This window comes from Cebidichthys violaceus, unplaced genomic scaffold, assembly GCF_023349555.1.
Source record: "Cebidichthys violaceus isolate CVI_PGR_0920_01 unplaced genomic scaffold, fCebVio1.0.p SCAF_14, whole genome shotgun sequence".
NCBI classification, from domain to species: domain Eukaryota; kingdom Metazoa; phylum Chordata; class Actinopteri; order Perciformes; family Stichaeidae; genus Cebidichthys; species Cebidichthys violaceus.
The window spans coordinates 15,804,671-15,827,591 of record NW_027176307.1 but is presented as its reverse complement, the minus strand read 5'-3'; the positions used below and the strand labels follow the sequence as shown (position 1 = coordinate 15,827,591).

The 22,921-nt window shown below is 42.8% G+C and overlaps 1 protein-coding gene across 1 annotated transcript in view; it reads right to left on the bottom strand.

Moving 5' to 3' along the window:
• The window catches only part of adgrg6 (adhesion G protein-coupled receptor G6), a 74,531-nt gene that overhangs the window by 1,825 nt on the left and 49,785 nt on the right, over window positions 1–22,921 (bottom strand). The window contains exons 16-30 of the mRNA XM_068709118.1: window positions 22,123–22,211; window positions 21,590–21,654; window positions 21,371–21,507; window positions 19,796–19,961; window positions 19,314–19,460; window positions 19,076–19,198; window positions 18,613–18,658; window positions 18,424–18,530; window positions 18,220–18,347; window positions 17,214–17,482; window positions 16,673–16,775; window positions 8,375–8,525; window positions 7,834–7,966; window positions 6,732–6,833; window positions 5,222–5,377 (exon numbers count right to left, since the gene is read on the bottom strand). Coding sequence (XP_068565219.1) covers window positions 5,222–5,377; window positions 6,732–6,833; window positions 7,834–7,966; window positions 8,375–8,525; window positions 16,673–16,775; window positions 17,214–17,482; window positions 18,220–18,347; window positions 18,424–18,530; window positions 18,613–18,658; window positions 19,076–19,198; window positions 19,314–19,460; window positions 19,796–19,961; window positions 21,371–21,507; window positions 21,590–21,654; window positions 22,123–22,211 — 1,922 coding nt within the window. The remainder of the gene's footprint in view (window positions 1–5,221; window positions 5,378–6,731; window positions 6,834–7,833; window positions 7,967–8,374; window positions 8,526–16,672; window positions 16,776–17,213; window positions 17,483–18,219; window positions 18,348–18,423; window positions 18,531–18,612; window positions 18,659–19,075; window positions 19,199–19,313; window positions 19,461–19,795; window positions 19,962–21,370; window positions 21,508–21,589; window positions 21,655–22,122; window positions 22,212–22,921) is intronic.

Below are 22,921 nucleotides of genomic sequence, written 5' to 3'. Positions count from 1 at the left end.
TGCATAAAGGGAAACGAGGATTGTTACTTGATGCAATAATCACTGAGTTAAAGGACGAAGGGAGAGGATCAGGCTGTGCGCTGCTACAGATTTAATTTAGATGGTATGTTTTAACACATTAACATTATAATCATTTCACAGCAAGAAAAACAAGATACGGTTTAAATAACATATGAACGTTTGTTCATGTAAAGCAAGGAGAGGAATGTGAGTGAGGGAAAAAATGTGCAAGACAAACACAATGTAGTCTACATTCATCAAATATGTATTTGTGTGTGTGTGTGTGTGTGTGTGTGTGTGTGTGTGCAGTAATATCTGGCACCGCCCTTTTAAAAGTAAACAATCCAAAGAACATCCATGATGGCCTCCAGCCAGAAGAAAGCGAATGAAAACATCTCAGAAGGTTCATCAGGTTTGAGTTAGACATCTAGCTGACAGAGTTATGAAACTCCAGAATGTTATGGGACCAAAATCCCATAATTTAGTGTCATGACGATGGTCCGTCTGCAGATGAAGACCGGATGTCTCGAGGCTTTGATATGTTTAAGACAGCAGCCCATAAAGAAAATGAATCTGAAGGCTAACTTCATGTTGTCTCCCAATGTTGTAACCAGGTTGAATCTCCTGTAAACTGTTTGATTTGGCTGATAAATATTTATTCAAATGAAGATTTTTAAGACTTAAGAGAATTAATTGGCCGTCTTCGTATAAACCTCACACATGTATATTATGTTAACTATAAAAAACTATGAAATTAAAACAAATTCAGAGATGCACGACTTCGCGCTGGCCGGGATTACAACATTTTCTGGCAGGCGCCGGTTTTAGTAGGGCGAGTACAAACTAAGCTTTAACCTCTTTAAGTAGTTGTCTCTTTTGTCAGGTAGTGTGTTTGTGTCCTGGTGTTGATTCGGCGCCGTCTTGTTAGCGCCTCAGGACTCCGAAGGCTCACAGAGCCAACGGATAAATCATCGAGTTGAGGCTTCGCAGCAGCAGCCTGATTCATGAACACATATTTTCATTTCATTTTCCACTTGATCCCGAGATCACGTCTCAAAATGCGTGCATACCTGATGTGGGAAGACGACTACAAAAAAGTGTGTTTGGATGTTATTAGGCTGCAATGTTGTGTGGACCTCAGAAGCTCTCTGCTAATGTCACGGGTTTAGCTGGAGATCTGATCTGGTTACACGTCAGAGGAGAGGACGGAAGCATGTGGAAAGATGGGCGGCCATATTGTTCTGTTTGGGCCACCAAACGGAACTACCTGCTAGCATTAGTTAGCATTAGTTAGCATTAGTTAGCGGTAGTTAGTGGTAGCGCTAGCAGCCTGGCTAGTGTCCAGAGCAGGAAACAGTGCTGTGATGAAGGCAAAAATAAAACCAGTAAAATAAGGAGCCGTTATTCTCCAGGGACACTGTGGCAGACAGAACTGCGGAGCGAAAGCAGGACTTATAGCGAACCAATCGAAACGCTGATGGTGTCATTATTCTACAGACGTTAAATCGTGCGATCAATATTTACTTCAAAACAACTGATGCAAACACAATGGCTGCTCATGAATTGTCACCATATCACATCTCCATTCATAGCAGTAGATGTACGTCTAGACATACGAGCTGGTTTTGATTGGTTATGTGAACGCTCTGATGAATACATGGAAGTGATTGATGTTTGTGATGACGCTCACTTTGACTCTCACAAACACAAAATCTATTCTGAGGCAAATTACATCACTGTTACAGACATACCGTGAAAACATTCCCCAGTTGATCTGATCTCCTCCAACACCTCTGGAGTCACTGCCGTTAACGTGAGGAGTTGTTTGTTGAAAGCTGTGGACTGAGCTCAGCTTTGCAGCTTTAGATTTTTCACGTTTCTTCGGTGTGTTTCAGAGCAGCACCAAAGTTTCACACGTTTGGACTTTCTTATAGAAACTGAGCCAAAGCAATCAGGCTGAACGGACGAACCGAGCCCCGACCGTCCGGTGGCGTCACAACGTTTAATGTAAAACAGGATATGATTATGAATCACGCCGTCCAGCCAAAAGCTCGCTGCTATCGGAGCCTAATCAACCAAGATGCAGCGATGACTCCCAAACTTCTCTTCTGTGCAGCATGAAGCCACATGAGTGATCAGAGAGCCTGCTGGCATCCCTGCTTCCTGTTAACCCTGATTAAGCTCCTGGCTCCACACACCCATCCAGAAATTCAGACTTTTAAAAAAAATGCCCTATGATGTCATGCCGGGGGGGGGGGGGGGGTTGTTTTCTTCACCCTTTGAAACACAGAGCGCCGTGTTTCCCCTCAAATACACTCCAGAGTGCACTTCAGGACAGAGATGGAAGCTGAGGGGGACGAGAGGGTCGACCTCTGGTCATGAACTACGGATTCTCTGACATCTGGGATCATAAAACATCTGGAAAGTGTACAATGAGAATCTGAGCACAGAGAAACCTCAGCTAGAGGAGAAAGAATCATGTGTTCAGGAGGTGTAAGATGATACAATATAGGTTTCCATCAGACGCCGGCTGCACAATCTCACACTCGTAAAAGTACCGTACCGCATTCAAATTCACTAGTTTTTTAGTTTGAGTTTCTTTCCTGGTGCAACGACTCCTTAAAACTGCAATTCAGACTTTAAAGCGTTTTATATTATCAGTGTTTCAACCGAGCGTCATGTGAAACGTGGTCGCTCGACAAACTCACTGAGAATAAGCCAACGAATCGTAAAGTTTCTCCTCATTTATGCTCCATTTAGAGTCAAACAGACCATGAAGCAGGGGATGCTTTAGGGGCGGGGCTACACAGTGATTGACAGGTCTCTACCAGAGAGACCAGACTCCACCTCAGTCCAGATATGGTCAATATATGTACATTTATGTTTCTATTTCACTGCCACTCTGTCTAGTGAAATGATGTTTGTATGCTCTCATGATGTATGTATCTAGAGATATGAGTTTTATATTGTGGACCACGTCTTTGGCTCATGAAGTCCTCGACCTGACATTATTGTTGTCACCACCTCAGAGCTGCCTCGATGCACGAATCATTCAGCAGGTGTGTTCAGTTCTTTGGGCGAGTTACCGCTGCGCTCTGGCAGAGTTCTCCATCCGATAACGGGGACGGGGAATGTTCGTCTGGCGAACAGAGATTCTGAGAAGACTTCAAAAGGTTTGAACAAGGCGCTGTTAGTGCCCATTTCAGCATGTCAAGGTGTCGGGGCTCTGAAGCGTCGCCAGACTTGACAACATAATTCAGTTACAGGCTGACGTGGTTTTATTCATCTATTGATTTATTATCTCATGGAAAGAGCTAAATCAACTCGCAGACAATGCTCACCTGTGGGCCACAGAGCTCCGTTTGTCGTCCAAAAGAAAATATTAAAAGTGATAAAACGACACGTGGCGACATATTCCTTCATCGTGAACACGGGTCACCTCATAAACGGTGCGGTAGTTTATGTTTAGGTGCATCAGGTGCGTGACTGAAAATACAAACACTTGATTTTGAATCTGGCTTTGTGTTAATCCTTTTCTGTCTTTGGTACTTTAGAGGTTCAAGCCCCGAAGAGGCTGACACCCTTTAGTGTTTCTGTTGATCTAGTGTTCTTCTGCAGAAACATTCAGATGTGAGATGGAACATTACAGATGATTGGAAGTTGTGTACAAATGCTGCTCAACAAAAATGAGGCAAATCAGCCTGATGGGGGCGCTATAGTGAAGGTCAACTTTGAAAAGTCAGACCTGCTACACTGCAACTTTATTGATTTATAAGATTTAGAGGAAACTTAGTCCCGATATCCAGCTCTATTCCCTTTGAGTGAAAAACCCATTTTTGAGACGTGATTGGTGTGATTGCTACCAGATTGACCAATGAGCTTTAAAGGGGCGTGGCTTAGCACATCAACAGACCTAACTTCACAAGCGCTGGATGTTTTCATTAAATGTTTTATTTATTGTTGTATATATATGTATTTTTGTTTGGGGCCTGATTCTTGTTTTAAATCTTTATTTCATAAATAACTGGACTCTTCATTTTTGCATTAAAGTGTTGTACAAATGAAGTCAATAAATAACAATAATAACACATATTATTAGCATTATTAGTATTTCACTTGGTTTCTCATTTCTTCTGAAAGGAGAACAGAGACTTGTGATTTATAGAGCAGATATATTTTAGAAAAGAAAAAAAAAGAAGCATGCAATTGAATTTGAATGAGCTCAACCGGTCAATAAAATGAATGAATGGAAGTCAAGAGGAGGGAAAACAAAGCTTGTCAAAGCTTTTTATGAATCTCCTTCGACTAAAACAGGACTTCATGACACGTCTGTTCGTCATCAACATTTGGTGATTGGATGAGTTGCTGACTCAGCGTTAGCCGGTTACTCTGCTCTGACTCAAACACAGTTAAACACGGCGGGCGTTAGCTGGATGCAGTCTGTCGGGGGCGCTTGTTTTTGCACCCTGAGGCACTCCGGGTGGGCGGAGTTGTAGCTTTAGTGGTGTGTCAATGGGTCCCCCCCCCCCCCGACATGCCTCAGGCTGGAGAACAACACGGCGTGGCCTTGTATGACATCACAGTGACCAGCCAATCACAGCACACAGTGGCTGCTTTCCCAAAATGTCTGCCGGCAAAGTGTTTTTATTTTTAATCGTCTGATTAAATGTTTGAATTTAAAACCCTCCAGATCCGCTTTGACCGCCAACACATTATGGGAAACACAGAGCGGATCACATGATGCCGGAAGCAGGAAGTCAATCAGCCAATCAGCTTCAAGCTTTACCTCCGTCGGTTCCTCCACTCTCGCTATTGGATGGAAGAGCTTTCTACACACCAAACACAGAGGTAGACACACGGACGTCAACGAGGGAGCAGACATTACATATTTACATATTTCATCTCTGTGGTTTAAAGACACAATCATCAATAATCAGCTCTGTTGTTACCTTTAACACTATTGTGTTATCTGAATATACAGCATGTATTATGATGTATAATTATGTATTATGATGTATAATGATGTATTATGATGTATAATGATGTATTATGATGCATTATGTTTCTCACCCATGTGTCTCTGTGTCTCGCCTGTCTCTCTGCATGTCTCACCTGTGTGCGTCTCACCTGTGTGTCTCTGTGTGTGTCTCACCTGTGTGTGTCTCTGTGTGTGTCTCACCTGTGTGTGTCTCTGTGTGTGTCTCACCTGTGTGTGTCTCACCTGTGTTGCTGTGTCTCTTGGTGAAGGGGTTTAGCGTAGCTTTAGCTTTGGAGGTCCAGTGTGCGGTGGTGGAGCCGAAGGAGCTGGAGGACAGAGACTTGCCCAGGTTGTCTGAGCTCACCTTCTTGGTGTTGTTGGTGGCCGTCTTACTCCAGTCTGATGAGAGACAGAGACAAAGATCAGCCACCATGTCCTCAATGATCAGAGGACGTTTGTCCACAGGACAGGCTTTGTTCTAAGTCCCTCCTTCCTTCTGTCATGGATGATTACACCATTTAATAACTACATAACTACATGATGATGTCTTCAGCCTGATCGGTCCAGTCTCATGTGAGGACATTTCAAATAAAAACACGACAAGAAGAACTTCCAGATGTTTGGCTCCTCCTTTGATGGACCCCTTTGTTGTTGTTGTTTTGATTTATGCTTTATTTATCTTTCAACTCCTTTTGTTATTTGTAAAAACAATTGAACTCGTGTCAAAGGCAGCGCAGACCAGATCCACTGCTTCTGTCCTTCCCTTTCAAAATAAAAGCCAGAGAAGTATAACATTTGCAGATGACAGAGGACTTCATCCACAGTTTGTTCTCTTGACGTCAGAAGATATAAAACGCTGCCCAGGTAACTTTTGGAGTGGGATATATTATATATTATGTTTTTATGACTGCTGCATCGTGTTTGACTTTAACGTTCAGCAGTTTATCCACGACGCAGAAGCACAGAGCGCAGTGAAATACACATATTGGATCGATTCAATAAAAGGTCTGCATGATGACATTAGACATTCAAATTCATGAAGATGAACTCCAGCTGGAATGGTTGGAATGAAAGCAGAGAGGATGAAGACACAATCTCTTTATGAGCTGACCGAGGTTTAATATTTAATAAAGAGACGCTGTCGTGGGAATCTGGACGGAGTCCTGCAGACGGATTAGACAAGACCCCCTAAGAGACCTGAGTCTGAGTCACTGTTCTACATGAGACAGAGAGACAGACAGAGAGAGAGAGAGAGACAGAGAGAGAGACAGAGAGAGAGAGACACAGAGAGAGAGACAGAGAGAGAGAGGGAGACAGAGAGAGAGAGACAGACAGAGAGAGAGAAAGAGAGAGAGAGAGGGAGACAGAGAGAGAGAGACAGAGAGAGAGAGAGAGAGAGAGAGAGAGAGAGACAGACAGAGAGAGAGACAGAGAGAGAGAGACAGAGAGAAAGACAGAGAGAGAGAGAGAGACAGAGAGAGACAGAGAGAGAGAGAGAGAGAGACAGAGAGAGACAGAGAGAGAGAGAGAGAGAGAGACAGAGATAGAGAGAGACAGAGAGAGAGAGAGAGAGACAGACAGAGAAAGACAGAGAGAGAGAGAGAGAGAGAGAGAGACAGACAGAGAGAGAGACAGAGAGAGAGAGAGACAGAGAGAGAGAGAGAGAGAGAGAGGGAGACAGAGAGAGAGACAGAGAGAGAGACAGAGAGAGAGAGACAGAGACAGAGAGAGAGAGAGACAGAGAGACAGATACCTGAGTTGTCTGACAGTCTGAAGCGTCCACAGCAGAGGTATCGTCTCCACTGATTCTGGACGTTTTCTTTCAGAGCGCAGTGGAAGATAAAAATGAACAGACCTGCAGAGAGAATAAATTATGATTATTATTATATGTTACACACAGCATATAGAATTAAGAATAACTCCATAAAAACTAATGTTTGTGATGTAATGAATCCATAAATCAGGTGATTGTGACGTAATGAATCCATAAATCAGGTGATTGTGACGTGATGAATCCATAAATCAGGTGATTGTGAAGTAATGAATCCATAAATCAGAGGATTGTGACGTAATGAATCCATAAATCAGGTGATTGTGTCGTAATGAATCCATAAATCAGGTGATTGTGTCGTAATGAATCCATAAATCAGGTGATTGTGTCGTAATGAATCCATAAATCAGGTGATTGTGACGTAATGAATCCATAAATCAGGTGATTGTGTCGTAATGAATCCATAAATCAGGTGATTGTGACGTAATGAATCCATAAATCAGGTGATTGTGACGTAATTAATCCATAAATCAGAGGATTGTGACGTAATGAATCCATAAATCAGGTGATTGTGTCGTAATGAATCCATAAATCAGAGGATTGTGACGTAATGAATCCATAAATCAGGTGATTGTGTCGTAATGAATCCATAAATCAGGTGATTGTGTCGTAATGAATCCATAAATCAGGTGATTGTGTCGTAATGAATCCATAAATCAGGTGATTGTGTCGTAATGAATCCATAAATCAGGTGATTGTGTCGTAATGAATCCATAAATCAGGTGATTGCGACGTAATGAATCCATAAATCAGGTGATTGTGTCATAATGAATCCATAAATCAGGTGATTGTGACGTAATGAATCCATAAATCAGGTGATTGTGACGTAATGAATCCATAAATCAGAGGATTGTGACGTAATGAATCCATAAATCAGGTGATTGTGTCGTAATGAATCCATAAATCAGAGGATTGTGACGTAATGAATCCATAAATCAGGTGATTGTGTCGTAATGAATCCATAAATCAGGTGATTGTGTCGTAATGAATCCATAAATCAGGTGATTGTGTCGTAATGAATCACCTTGCAGCGAGTTGAAGATGGCGAACAGGTACATGAAGGCCAGGCTGACGGGCCCCCAGGAGAACAGAGCGAAGCCCCACGTCATCCCCAGCAGGAAGGTGAGGCTGACCACGCTGCGCAGGTTACGTAGAACCTGGAGCACCACAGAAGAAGAAGAGGAGACTTTCACATCGATATGTTCGATCTTAAGACGTTTAATGCTCGATGCGGAGTGTTACGTTTAATTCACTCCGTGTCAGGTCACCCTGAACATCTAGTGTTCGCTGAGCTCCGGTGGTTGAACCTCTCACCTGTCTGTACAGGTGAGCCCCGTGACATCACTGCTGGCCATCAGAGGAGGTCCTCCTTTCGTTACGTTACCGTCAGTATTCAGGTTATACATGCTGCTCGCTTCATTTCACCTTATTCATCTTATTACCTCTCTGCCTTTTTCTTGTTTTTGCTTTTAGACTGATAGGTAGAAGAGACATTACTAGGAGGAGGAGGTGGTAGAGAAGCTCCTCCTCCCGGTGGAGATGGTTGTTCCTAGATGTTACTTTACCTCCTCTCTCAGCGTGCGGTTGCTGCGTTTGCCGTTGCGGCCGCAGATCTGCAGCATCACCACGATGAACATGGCCACGTTGAGCAGAAACACCAGACAGAAGTAACCCACAACGGTGGTGTAGAAGACCACGGAGTTCTGGATCCAGCAGCTGAGGAGAGAGGACACACACACACACACACACACACACACACACACACACACACACTGTAAGGATTCAAAAGGTCTTCATGGTCTTGTGGATTATTTGTTCTTTATGTTGTTACATCGCCGTGAGCTTGAGGTATAAGTTAATTATTAGAGCTTATGATTAAGCTCTGTAGTACTCTGTAGTTCTCTGTAGTACTCTGTAGTTCTCTGTAGTTCTCTGTAGTTCTCTGTAGTACTTTATTAGTCCCACAGCGGAGACATTTGCAGGATTACATCAGTAAAAAACAAAACAAGTACAATTAATATTCAACCAGTAAAAGTAAAATAAATAAGTAAATCTCAAAAAAGAATAAGAGCTAAAGAACGCTGTTGATGTATCTCCACCCTAACCCCCCCCCCCCCCCCCTCTATTTCTGATGTGTAAACAATTGATCCATCGATTTATTGAAGTTATGGATTAAACAAAAACGTGCAACAAGGCGGAGCTGTGGTCTGACTCTGACACTAACAAGTCTTCTAGTCGTTGTAGTTTGACTCTGACACTAACAAGTCTTCTAGTCATTGTGGTCTGACTCTGACACTAACAAGTCTTCTAGTCGTTGTAGTTTGACTCTGACACTAACAAGTCTTCTAGTCGTTGTGGTCTGACTCTGACACTAACAAGTCTTCTAGTCATTGTGGTCTGACTCTGACACTAACAAATCTTCTAGTCATTGTGGTCTGACTCTGACACTAACAAGTCTTCTAGTTGTTGTGGTCTGACTCTGACATTAACAAGTCTTCTAGTTGTTGTGGTTTGACTCTGACACTAACAAGTCTTCTAGTCGTTGTGGTCTGACTCTGACACTAACAAGTCTTCTAGTCATTGTGGTCTGACTCTGACACTAACAAGTCTTCTAGTCATTGTGGTCTGACTCTGACACTAACAAGTCTTCTAGTCGTTGTGGTTTGACTCTGACAGTAACAAGTCTTGTAGTCGTTGTGGTCTGACTCTGACACTAACAAGTCTTCTAGTCGTTGTGGTCTGACTCTGACACTAACAAGTCTTCTAGTCGTTGTGGTCTGACTCTGACACTAACAAGTCTTCTAGTCGTTGTGGTTTGACTCTGACACTAACAAGTCTTCTAGTCATTGTAGTTTGACTCTGACACTAACAAGTCTTCTAGTCGTTGTGGTTTGACTCTGACACAAACAAGTCTTCTAGTCATTGCAGTTTGACTCTGACACTAACAAGTCTTCTAGTCGTTGCAGTTTGACTCTGACACTAACAAGTCTTGTAGTTGTTGTGGTCTGACTCTGACACTAACAAATCTTCTTGTCATTGTAGTTTCACTCTGACACTAACAAGTCTTCTAGTCGTTGTAGTTTCACTCTGACACTAACAAGTCTTTTAGTCGTTGCAGTTTGACTCTGACACTAACAAGTCTTCTAGTCGTTGTAGTTTGACTCTGACACTAACAAGTCTTCTAGTCGTTGTAGTTTGACTCTGACACTAACAAGTCTTCTAGTCGTTGTGGTCTGACTCTGACACTAACAAGTCTTCTAGTCATTGTGGTCTGACTCTGACACTAACAAGTCTTCTAGTCGTTGTGGTCTGACTCTGACATTAACAAGTCTTCTAGTCGTTGTGGTTTGACTCTGACACTAACAAGTCTTCTAGTCGTTGTGGTCTGACTCTGACACTAACAAGTCTTCTAGTCGTTGTAGTTTGACTCTGACACTAACAAGTCTTCTAGTCGTTGTGGTCTGACTCTGACACTAACAAGTCTTCTAGTCATTGTGGTCTGACTCTGACACTAACAAGTCTTCTAGTCATTGTGGTCTGACTCTGACACTAACAAGTCTTCTAGTCGTTGTGGTCTGACTCTGACATTAACAAGTCTTCTAGTCGTTGTGGTTTGACTCTGACACTAACAAGTCTTCTAGTCGTTGTGGTCTGACTCTGACACTAACAAGTCTTCTAGTCATTGTGGTCTGACTCTGACACTAACAAGTCTTCTAGTCGTTGTGGTCTGACTCTGACACTAACAAGTCTTCTAGTCGTTGTGGTTTGACTCTGACAGTAACAAGTCTTGTAGTCGTTGTGGTCTGACTCTGACACTAACAAGTCTTCTAGTCATTGTGGTCTGACTCTGACACTAACAAGTCTTCTAGTCGTTGTGGTTTGACTCTGACACTAACAAGTCTTCTAGTCATTGTAGTTTGACTCTGACACTAACAAGTCTTCTAGTCGTTGTGGTTTGACTCTGACACAAACAAGTCTTCTAGTCATTGCAGTTTGACTCTGACACTAACAAGTCTTCTAGTCATTGTAGTTTGACTCTGACACTAACAAGTCTTCTAGTCGTTGTGGTTTGACTCTGACACAAACAAGTCTTCTAGTCATTGCAGTTTGACTCTGACACTAACAAGTCTTCTAGTCGTTGCAGTTTGACTCTGACACTAACAAGTCTTGTAGTTGTTGTGGTCTGACTCTGACACTAACAAATCTTCTTGTCATTGTAGTTTCACTCTGACACTAACAAGTCTTCTAGTCGTTGTAGTTTCACTCTGACACTAACAAGTCTTCTAGTCGTTGCAGTTTGACTCTGACACTAACAAGTCTTCTAGTCGTTGTAGTTTGACTCTGACACTAACAAGTCTTCTAGTCGTTGTAGTTTGACTCTGACACTAACAAGTCTTCTAGTCGTTGTGGTCTGACTCTGACACTAACAAGTCTTCTAGTCATTGTGGTCTGACTCTGACACTAACAAGTCTTCTAGTCGTTGTGGTCTGACTCTGACATTAACAAGTCTTCTAGTCGTTGTGGTTTGACTCTGACACTAACAAGTCTTCTAGTCGTTGTGGTCTGACTCTGACACTAACAAGTCTTCTAGTCGTTGTAGTTTGACTCTGACACTAACAAGTCTTCTAGTCGTTGTGGTCTGACTCTGACACTAACAAGTCTTCTAGTCATTGTGGTCTGACTCTGACACTAACAAGTCTTCTAGTCATTGTGGTCTGACTCTGACACTAACAAGTCTTCTAGTCGTTGTGGTCTGACTCTGACATTAACAAGTCTTCTAGTCGTTGTGGTTTGACTCTGACACTAACAAGTCTTCTAGTCGTTGTGGTCTGACTCTGACACTAACAAGTCTTCTAGTCATTGTGGTCTGACTCTGACACTAACAAGTCTTCTAGTCGTTGTGGTCTGACTCTGACACTAACAAGTCTTCTAGTCGTTGTGGTTTGACTCTGACAGTAACAAGTCTTGTAGTCGTTGTGGTCTGACTCTGACACTAACAAGTCTTCTAGTCGTTGTGGTCTGACTCTGACACTAACAAGTCTTCTAGTCATTGTGGTTTGACTCTGACACTAACAAGTCTTCTAGTCATTGTAGTTTGACTCTGACACTAACAAGTCTTCTAGTCGTTGTGGTTTGACTCTGACACAAACAAGTCTTCTAGTCATTGCAGTTTGACTCTGACACTAACAAGTCTTCTAGTCGTTGCAGTTTGACTCTGACACTAACAAATCTTCTTGTCATTGTAGTTTCACTCTGACACTAACAAGTCTTCTAGTCGTTGTAGTTTCACTCTGACACTAACAAGTCTTCTAGTCGTTGCAGTTTGACTCTGACACTAACAAGTCTTCTAGTTGCTGTGGTCTGACTCTGACACTAACAAGTCTTCTTGTCATTGTAGTTTCACTCTGACACTAACAAGTCTTCTAGTCATTGTGGTCTGACTCTGACACTAACAAGTCTTCTAGTCGTTGCAGTTTGACTCTGACACTAACAAGTCTTCTTGTCATTGTAGTTTCACTCTGACACTAACAAGTCTTCTAGTCGTTGCAGTTTGACTCTGACACTAACAAGTCTTCTAGTCGTTGCGGTTTGACTCTGACACTAACAAGTCTTCTAGTCGTTGTAGTCTGATTCTGACACTAACAAGTCTTCTAGTCGTTGTAGTCTGACTCTGACACTAACAAGTCTTCTAGACGTTGCAGTTTGACTCTGACACTAACAAGTCTTCTAGTCGTTACAGTTTGACTCTGACACTAACAAGTCTTCTAGTCGTTGTAGTCTGATTCTGACACTAACAAGTCTTCTAGTCGTTGTGGTTTGACTCTGACACTAACAAGTCTTCTAGTCGTTGTAGTCTGACTCTGACACTAACAAGTCTTCTAGTCGTTGTGGTTTGACTCTGACACTAACAAGTCTTCTAGTCGTTGTGGTCTGACTCTGACACTAACAAGTCTTCTAGTCATTGTGGTCTGACTCTGACACTAACAAGTCTTCTAGTCGTTGTGGTCTGACTCTGACACTAACAAGTCTTCTAGTCGTTGTGGTTTGACTCTGACAGTAACAAGTCTTGTAGTCGTTGTGGTCTGACTCTGACACTAACAAGTCTTCTAGTCATTGTGGTCTGACTCTGACACTAACAAGTCTTCTAGTCGTTGTGGTTTGACTCTGACACTAACAAGTCTTCTAGTCATTGTAGTTTGACTCTGACACTAACAAGTCTTCTAGTCGTTGTGGTTTGACTCTGACACAAACAAGTCTTCTAGTCATTGCAGTTTGACTCTGACACTAACAAGTCTTCTAGTCATTGTAGTTTGACTCTGACACTAACAAGTCTTCTAGTCGTTGTGGTTTGACTCTGACACAAACAAGTCTTCTAGTCATTGCAGTTTGACTCTGACACTAACAAGTCTTCTAGTCGTTGCAGTTTGACTCTGACACTAACAAGTCTTGTAGTTGTTGTGGTCTGACTCTGACACTAACAAATCTTCTTGTCATTGTAGTTTCACTCTGACACTAACAAGTCTTCTAGTCGTTGTAGTTTCACTCTGACACTAACAAGTCTTCTAGTCGTTGCAGTTTGACTCTGACACTAACAAGTCTTCTAGTCGTTGTAGTTTGACTCTGACACTAACAAGTCTTCTAGTCGTTGTAGTTTGACTCTGACACTAACAAGTCTTCTAGTCGTTGTGGTCTGACTCTGACACTAACAAGTCTTCTAGTCATTGTGGTCTGACTCTGACACTAACAAGTCTTCTAGTCGTTGTGGTCTGACTCTGACATTAACAAGTCTTCTAGTCGTTGTGGTTTGACTCTGACACTAACAAGTCTTCTAGTCGTTGTGGTCTGACTCTGACACTAACAAGTCTTCTAGTCGTTGTAGTTTGACTCTGACACTAACAAGTCTTCTAGTCGTTGTGGTCTGACTCTGACACTAACAAGTCTTCTAGTCATTGTGGTCTGACTCTGACACTAACAAGTCTTCTAGTCATTGTGGTCTGACTCTGACACTAACAAGTCTTCTAGTCGTTGTGGTCTGACTCTGACATTAACAAGTCTTCTAGTCGTTGTGGTTTGACTCTGACACTAACAAGTCTTCTAGTCGTTGTGGTCTGACTCTGACACTAACAAGTCTTCTAGTCATTGTGGTCTGACTCTGACACTAACAAGTCTTCTAGTCGTTGTGGTCTGACTCTGACACTAACAAGTCTTCTAGTCGTTGTGGTTTGACTCTGACAGTAACAAGTCTTGTAGTCGTTGTGGTCTGACTCTGACACTAACAAGTCTTCTAGTCGTTGTGGTCTGACTCTGACACTAACAAGTCTTCTAGTCATTGTGGTTTGACTCTGACACTAACAAGTCTTCTAGTCATTGTAGTTTGACTCTGACACTAACAAGTCTTCTAGTCGTTGTGGTTTGACTCTGACACAAACAAGTCTTCTAGTCATTGCAGTTTGACTCTGACACTAACAAGTCTTCTAGTCGTTGCAGTTTGACTCTGACACTAACAAATCTTCTTGTCATTGTAGTTTCACTCTGACACTAACAAGTCTTCTAGTCGTTGTAGTTTCACTCTGACACTAACAAGTCTTCTAGTCGTTGCAGTTTGACTCTGACACTAACAAGTCTTCTAGTTGCTGTGGTCTGACTCTGACACTAACAAGTCTTCTTGTCATTGTAGTTTCACTCTGACACTAACAAGTCTTCTAGTCATTGTGGTCTGACTCTGACACTAACAAGTCTTCTAGTCGTTGCAGTTTGACTCTGACACTAACAAGTCTTCTTGTCATTGTAGTTTCACTCTGACACTAACAAGTCTTCTAGTCGTTGCAGTTTGACTCTGACACTAACAAGTCTTCTAGTCGTTGCGGTTTGACTCTGACACTAACAAGTCTTCTAGTCGTTGTAGTCTGATTCTGACACTAACAAGTCTTCTAGTCGTTGTAGTCTGACTCTGACACTAACAAGTCTTCTAGACGTTGCAGTTTGACTCTGACACTAACAAGTCTTCTAGTCGTTACAGTTTGACTCTGACACTAACAAGTCTTCTAGTCGTTGTAGTCTGATTCTGACACTAACAAGTCTTCTAGTCGTTGCAGTTTGACTCTGACACTAACAAGTCTTCTAGTCGTTGTGGTTTGACTCTGACACTAACAAGTCTTCTAGTCGTTGTAGTCTGACTCTGACACTAACAAGTCTTCTAGTCGTTGTGGTTTGACTCTGACACTAACAAGTCTTCTAGTCGTTGTGGTTTGACTCTGACACTAACAAGTCTTGTAGTTGTTGTGGTTTGACTCTGACACTAACAAGTCTTCTAGTCATTGTGGTCTGACTCTGACACTAACAAGTCCTCTAGTCGTTGCAGTTTGACTCTGACACTAACAAGTCTTCTAGTCGTTGTGGTCTGACTCTGACACTAACAAGTCTTCTAGTCATTGCGGTTTGACTCTGACACTAACAAGTCTTCTAGTCGTTGTGGTTTGACTCTGACACTAACAAGTCTTCTAGTTGTTGTGGTTTGACTCTGACACTAACAAGTCTTCTAGTCATTGTGGTCTGACTCTGACACTAACAAGTCCTCTAGTCGTTGCAGTTTGACTCTGACACTAACAAGTCCTCTAGTCGTTGCAGTTTGACTCTGACACTAACAAGTCTTCTAGTCGTTGCAGTTTGACTCTGACACTAACAAGTCTTCTAGTCGTTGTGGTTTGACTCTGACACTAACAAGTCTTCTAGTTGTTGTGGTTTGACTCTGACACTAACAAGTCTTCTAGTCATTGTGGTCTGACTCTGACACTAACAAGTCCTCTAGTCGTTGCAGTTTGACTCTGACACTAACAAGTCTTCTAGTCGTTGTGGTCTGACTCTGACACTAACAAGTCTTCTAGTCATTGCGGTTTGACTCTGACACTAACAAGTCTTCTAGTCATTGTGGTCTGACTCTGACACTAACAAGTCCTCTAGTCGTTGCAGTTTGACTCTGACACTAACAAGTCCTCTAGTCGTTGCAGTTTGACTCTGACACTAACAAGTCTTCTAGTCGTTGTGGTCTGACTCTGACACTAACAAGTCTTCTAGTCATTGTGGTCTGACTCTGACACTAACAAGTCTTCTAGTCATTGTGGTCTGACTCTGACACTAACAAGTCTTCTAGTCGTTGTGGTTTGACTCTGACACTAACAAGTCTTCTAGTCATTGTGGTCTGACTCTGACACTAACAAGTCTTCTAGTCGTTGCAGTTTGACTCTGACACTAACAAGTCTTCTAGTCGTTGTGGTCTGACTCTGACACTAACAAGTCTTCTAGTCATTGTGGTCTGACTCTGACACTAACAAGTCTTCTAGTCGTTGTGGTCTGACTCTGACACTAACAAGTCTTCTAGTCATTGTGGTTTCACACGTCACTGACATGTATGAAGCGTGTCCCTGTGACCTGCTACAGACAGGAAGTCCTCTCTCAAGGTGGTGTCTGTAAGTCACACCTTTTCAATACAATATAAAACACATTACAGCATATATGAAGCAGGAAGTCTTTGTATTGCAGAGGGTTGATTTTGAACACATTGATGTTAGTGTTGAAGATCAAAGTTTAACTCTAACTGACTCTGAAAGGAGCGACTTCATGTTACTTTGTTTGTTACTTCATGTTACTTTGTTTGTTACTTCATGTTACTTTGTTTGTTACTTCATGTTACTTTGTTTGTTACTTCATGTTACTTTGTTTGTTACTTCATGTTACTTTGTTTGCCCACACAAGATGTTTTATTGTATCTGACAAAACCTTTGAGACAAATAAGTTTTCCATATAAAAGTACATGTTACAAGTACTTCACTCGACCATGTTGTCTCTCTGTATTCAGTACTTACAACTCTGAGGATCCCTCTCCTGACTCTCCTCTGCCGTACTCCTGCAGGCCGTAAGAGGATTTATCCACGGCAACAACGATCCCCACCAACACTGCAGGGAGACCTGCAACACACACACACACACACACACACACACACACACACACACACACACACACACACACACACACACACACACACACACAAACAAGCTGCTTTAATACTCTTCCACTGGCACTTCAACTTTCAATCTTTTATCCTTCAATTGCTTTCGTCTGTTTCTTCTCAACTGACATTTAGACTTCATTCGACTCGTCAACTGACTTGTCTCCTTTTAATTCGACTGACACTTCACTTCCTTTCAGGTCTCTTCTAACTCTAACAACTTCCACTTCTTCTACGCAATTCACTCACTTCGGACATCGTCTTTCGGTCCGTACTCTTCTAGTCCGTGTTGGACTCAAACTGAATGTTTATCTCATTTTCAGCCCTGCGATTCAGAAAGTCACTTCAACTTCATTCAGTGCTAACAATAAACTGAAACTTAGTTTGAGGCCCTCACCCCATCCCACGATGCAGAACTTGAGGATGTATCGGCGGATGTAGGTGTTGAAGACTTTGACCAGAGCGATGTACATGTGGATGGACTCCAACCCCATCCAGGTGAAGGTGGTCAGCAGGAAGTAGTGCAGGAAGACGGCCACGGACAGGCACAGCCAATCGGTCTCCAGACTGGCCAGCCAGCCGTCCAATAGGAAGACCATGTTGAGGAACAACAGGGACGTGCTGAGGTTCATCAGGATCTTGGACGGGTAGTCGCGCCGTAGTTTTCTGTGGGAGAAGAAGAGTGTTGATGTGGTTGAAATTGAGACTTTCTGGAGGTTTGAGCTCATTTTCACGTCAACATTTTCGCAGCCACCTCCTGAAACCACGTGAACAACCGCTGGGTTACACTTCTCGCCAAAAAGCTTCTCCACAAGGAGCTGTGGGAGATTCCCTGCGGTCCGGGTTGCTCCTCATCCTCTGAGGTGTTGGACTACACCAGCGATTCACAACGTCTGGCTTCCTTCAGGAGGCTTTTTTAAAGGGAAAGAAACGTCTCATTGATGAAGTTAAACTGCTTCTACCGATCAGAGGTTCCGATCTTTGTTTACACCGTCTCCTGATTTCTTCTACGTTTTCTTCATATTGTGTTTTGTACAACGTGACACTGCCTCCTAGTGGACACTCACTTTATTAAAGTATAAAACACATAAAGCTGTGTATGTTTGCAAAAGTGCAGCATGGAAAAGCAGAATTCCAGCTTCAGACCAGGTGTCTCCTGGGCCTAAACGTTCTTATAATTGTCATTTTTACATTAGGTATATTATTAAATTAAATTACGATTTGGGGGTTCAGTGTCTTGCTCAAGGACACTTCGGCACAGGACACGTTCCAGCCAGGGATCGAACCGCCGACCTCGCGCTTACCGGTCGACCCTCTCTACCTCTACACTTGTAGTGCCTAAAGCATCGGTGACGTTTCCACTGATGCATTTCTCTACGTCATCAGTACATCAGCGGACTCACTCGAAGGCGACGTAGGTGAGCAGCGTGGCGGCGGAGAAGATGGCGGAGACGCCGCAGCCGATGTAGGAGATGAAGGTCAGGATCTTGTTGTTCTTCGGGTCGATGTGGGGCGACGCTCCAGAAATGTCCTGCAGACGGAGAGACGCAGAGCTTAAGGAACGTAGTTTATAGAAGATTTGGTTTTGTGTTCTGAGCAATAAGTACCATGAGGATGCCAAAGTGAGTCAGGTGGTCACACAGACAGACGGTCCTGTTGCTGGTGGATTCTGCGGAGGCTCTGCAGCCGTCTCCGTTCCAGCCTCCAGCACCACCTGGTGGCGGCACAGAGGTATTACCACACAGCTCCATCACCGGTTACACACAACGTCTAGAGAGGATCGTTAACGGACTCACCATTCATGCCGAAGTCCCAGAACATGCAGACCGGATTCAGGTGAGTCTGTCAGGAGAGAAGAGTGATTTATTTCACTGTGAAATCTTTTTCATCATGAAATAAAGTTTAAAGTGCTTCACCACAAAACACAATATAACAAAACAATACAAGGATGAGAAAAAGAAAAGAAATAAATAAAAAAATGACAAATTTAATTAAATTAAAAAGATAAAAATTAAATAAAAAAATTTAAATGACAAAAAGAAATTGAAAAGAAAAAAGTAAATACACAAAAACTAAAAGTCCCAAAATAAAAAGAGAATATATAATTTTTTTTAAATATACTGCATCAAAGACGACGACGTAACAATGTGATCACATGACCCATCTACAACACACACACACACGCACGCACACACACACACACACACACACACACACACACACACACACACACACACACACACACACACACACACACACCTGTAGGTGTTCAGAGAGGTGAGCGATCTGGATCTCCACCGGGTCCTTCAGGTCTCTGATGGACAGGTTCCCAACGCTGCTCGCCACCACAAAGCTGTTCAACGAGCGGCCGTCCTGCTCCTTCTACAACCACGTCATCAACCATCACTTCTGGTTATTGATCGTGTTTATGGATGATTTATTGATGGTTTATGGATGTTTATTGATGGTTTATTGATGGTTATGGACGAGGTCTCACCTGGAAAAGGTTTGTGCTGCTGAAGAACATAAAGTTGATTCTGGACAGAGACGATCGGTCTTCTTCACTCAGGGACATACTGGACAGCAGAGACACTGGAAGACTCACCTGAGCTAAAGGGTGAGTCATCTCTGACTGGAAATCAATCTGGGGGGGAGGGGGGTAGGAAATGGAGGAGAGGACAGAGGAGGAGGAAGAGGGAGAGGAAGGGGAGAGAGGAGAGAGAGGAGGGGAGAGAGGAGGAAGAAAAGGACAGAGGAGGGGGAGGAAAGGAAGAATGTGTTACCTGTGTGTGGGTGGAGTTACCTATCTGTGGGTGGAGTTAACTGTGAGTGGGTGGAGTTACCTGTGAGTGTGGAGTTACCTGTGGGTGTGGAGTTACCTATCTGTGGGTGGGGTTACCTGTCTGTGGGCGGAGTTATGTATCTATGGGTGGAGTTACCTATATGTGGGTGGAGTTACCTGTGTGTGGGTGGGGTTACCTGTGGGTCAGAGGTGTTTGCAGGTATGAAGGCGCTGAAGGACGTCCCGTTGAACACGGAGGTGTTGAGGGTGGAGATCCCCACAGCCAGGTGTCTGGAGGTGATGCTGATGGACGGACCATCGAACTCGATCTTCTGAACCAACTCATCTACTGTCTTCAGAGCTCTGAGGGGGAGGAGCCAAGACTATGAGTGAATACAGAGACACAGTGAATCTGAAGGGGAAGATAAAGTGCAGTAGAGTACAGTAGAGTCTACAGTAACGTACAGTAGTCTACAGTAGAGTCTACAGTAGAGTACAGTAGAGTCTATAGTTAAGTACAGTAGAGTCTACAGTAGACTACAGTAGAGTACAGTAGACTGCAGTAGAGTATACAGTAGAGTACAGTAGAGTATAGAGTAGAGTCTACAGTATTGTACAGTAGAGTATAGAGTAGTCTACAGTAGAGTCTACAGTAAAGTATACAGTAGAGTATACAGTAGAGTAGAGTAGAGTATACAGTAGAGTCTACAGTAGAGCGTAGAGTAGAGTCTACAGTAGAGTATACAGTAGAGTATACAGTAGCGTAGAGTAGAGTAGTGTCTACAGTAGAGTCTACAGTAGAGTATCCAGTAGAGTAGAGTCTACAGTAGAGTCTACAGTAGAGTATACAGTAGAGTAGAGTCTACAGTAGAGTACAGTAGAGTCTACAGTAGAGTCTACAGTAGAGTATACAGTAGAGTACAGTAGAGTACAGTAGAGTCTACAGTAGAGTCTACAGTAGAGTACAGTAGAGTATACAGTAGCGTAGAGTATACAGTAGAGTCTACAGTAGAGTCTACAGTAGAGTATACAGTAGCGTAGAGTAGAGTAGAGTCTACAGTAGAGTCTACAGTAGAGTACAGTAGAGTATACAGTAGCGTAGAGTAGAGAAGAGTATCCAGTAGAGTATACAGTAGAGTATACAGTAGAGTAGAGTAGAGTCTACAGTAGAGTCTACAGTAGAGTACAGTAGAGTATACAGTAGCGTAGAGTAGAGAAGAGTATCCAGTAGAGTCTACAGTAGAGTATACAGTAGAGTAGAGTAGAGTCTACAGTAGAGTCTACAGTAGAGTACAGTAGAGTATACAGTAGCGTAGAATAGAGAAGAGTATCCAGTAGAGTCTACAGTAGAGTATACAGTAGAGTATACAGTAGAGTAGAGTAGAGTCTACAGTAGAGTCTACAGTAGAGTACAGTAGAGTATACAGTAGCGTAGAATAGAGAAGAGTATCCAGTAGAGTCTACAGTAGAGTATACAGTAGAGTATACAGTAGAGTAGAGTAGAGTCTACAGTAGAGTCTACAGTAGAGTACAGTAGAGTATACAGTAGCGTAGAATAGAGAAGAGTATCCAGTAGAGTCTACAGTAGAGTATACAGTAGAGTATACAGTAGAGTAGAGTCTACAGTAGAGTCTACAGTAGAGTACAGTAGAGTATACAGTAGCGTAGAATAGAGAAGAGTATCCAGTAGAGTCTACAGTAGAGTATACAGTAGAGTATACAGTAGAGTAGAGTAGAGTCTACAGTAGAGTCTACAGTAGAGTGCACCGTACTTCTCGGAGGTGGCAGCGAGCGCCGTCTCCGAGCTGCTCATCACGTTGGAGATGATGGTGACGACGGTGGACGCCAGCGTACTGTTGATCTTCGCCACGTTCACCAGCTGCTTCACCTTCGTCACCACTTTAGACACCTGAGGAGGAAGAAGAGGAGAAGATGAAGAGTTCAGCGATGCTCTTCCTCACAGGAAGTGTGTTCAGAGCGACCAGTCCCACCTCCTCATTGGACAGCTCGTTGTTGGTGATGACGGCGAGCTGCACCGCCACCTCAGCTGCATTCTCTGGAAGACAAAGAGAGAATGTTTCATTCTAAAATCTATATGACAATAACAAGAACACGATTAATCTGTCATCATTCATCTTGAATCAAATTCTTAAAATCAATTACTGTGATATTTCTTCATTGGACAAATCTAAACACAAATGAGAGGTTATTTTATTTTACATTTTGAGAAGTCGAAATGTCAAGAATAGAGTCAACATTTTAATACATGCTCTAATGTAGTAGTTATATTAGTAGATTTATTCTCCAAAGTTTGTTTATTCTTAATATTTCTAATTTATTTTAAACATTTTGTCTTTATTTTTAATAATTATTATTTTTTCTTATGCCTTCCAAAAGTACTGGAAGTTGTACTTTATGCTTGACATTTCGTTTTTATTCTCAAACTGCAAACATAAAGAAATTAAAAAGTAAATAGGGTTAGACCTCAGTCGGAGGCTCTGATTGGCTGTTGGCTGAGCGTTACCTGCAGACACCTCGATGGTGTCGATGTCGGTGCAGTTGGTGACGTCTGCAGCCGACCAATAGGAGGAGAAGTTCTGAGGACTGATGAGACTGAGACAGAGAGAGGAGAAACAACGTCAACATAAAGTGTAAGAAGAGCTAAGTGTGAGGAATTCTAAGTTTTAAAGCATTCCTAGTGCTGGATATTATGTGTCACAGTGTGTTTAGGAAGTGTTAAACCAAGGAGTGAGGTCATTGAATGTATATTGAGTGTCTGTGATGGGGGTTTGAGGAATGTCAGAAGGTGTAAATCTGCGGGGGAAGAAGGTAGTTGACGGAGGTGTCTGCCCAGGACAATGGGTCAGGATCCAAGGAGGAGCTTATCAGATTTCAGCCAATCGTGGAGCTGATCGATAGGCTGAGGAATGTGACTCTTGGGAGACAAAGAAGTGTAAATCCCAGGAGAGTCAGACCTTCTCCTGACCATGATGCAGATATACGGATCTGTCTCGTGGCCCGGACAGGGCCTCAGGATCAGACCTCCTCCTGACCATGATGCAGACATGCCTCGTGGCCCGGACGGGGCCTCACTTTCATGTTTGTTTTGTTATTAATAGCGTAATTCAGTTTGTAATTGTATAGCTTCTGTTTGTTATTAAATATCTTTTGATTTGATTGTAAATCGGAACCAGCTGGTTATTTGATACGACTCTGTTGACGAAAAGTACAGCAGAGAGCGTGAGCTGCGGCCTTCCATAGCGAGAGAGGTAGAATCCCAACATAAGGAGGGATTCAAACCCACAACCTCTTTGCTGTCATGC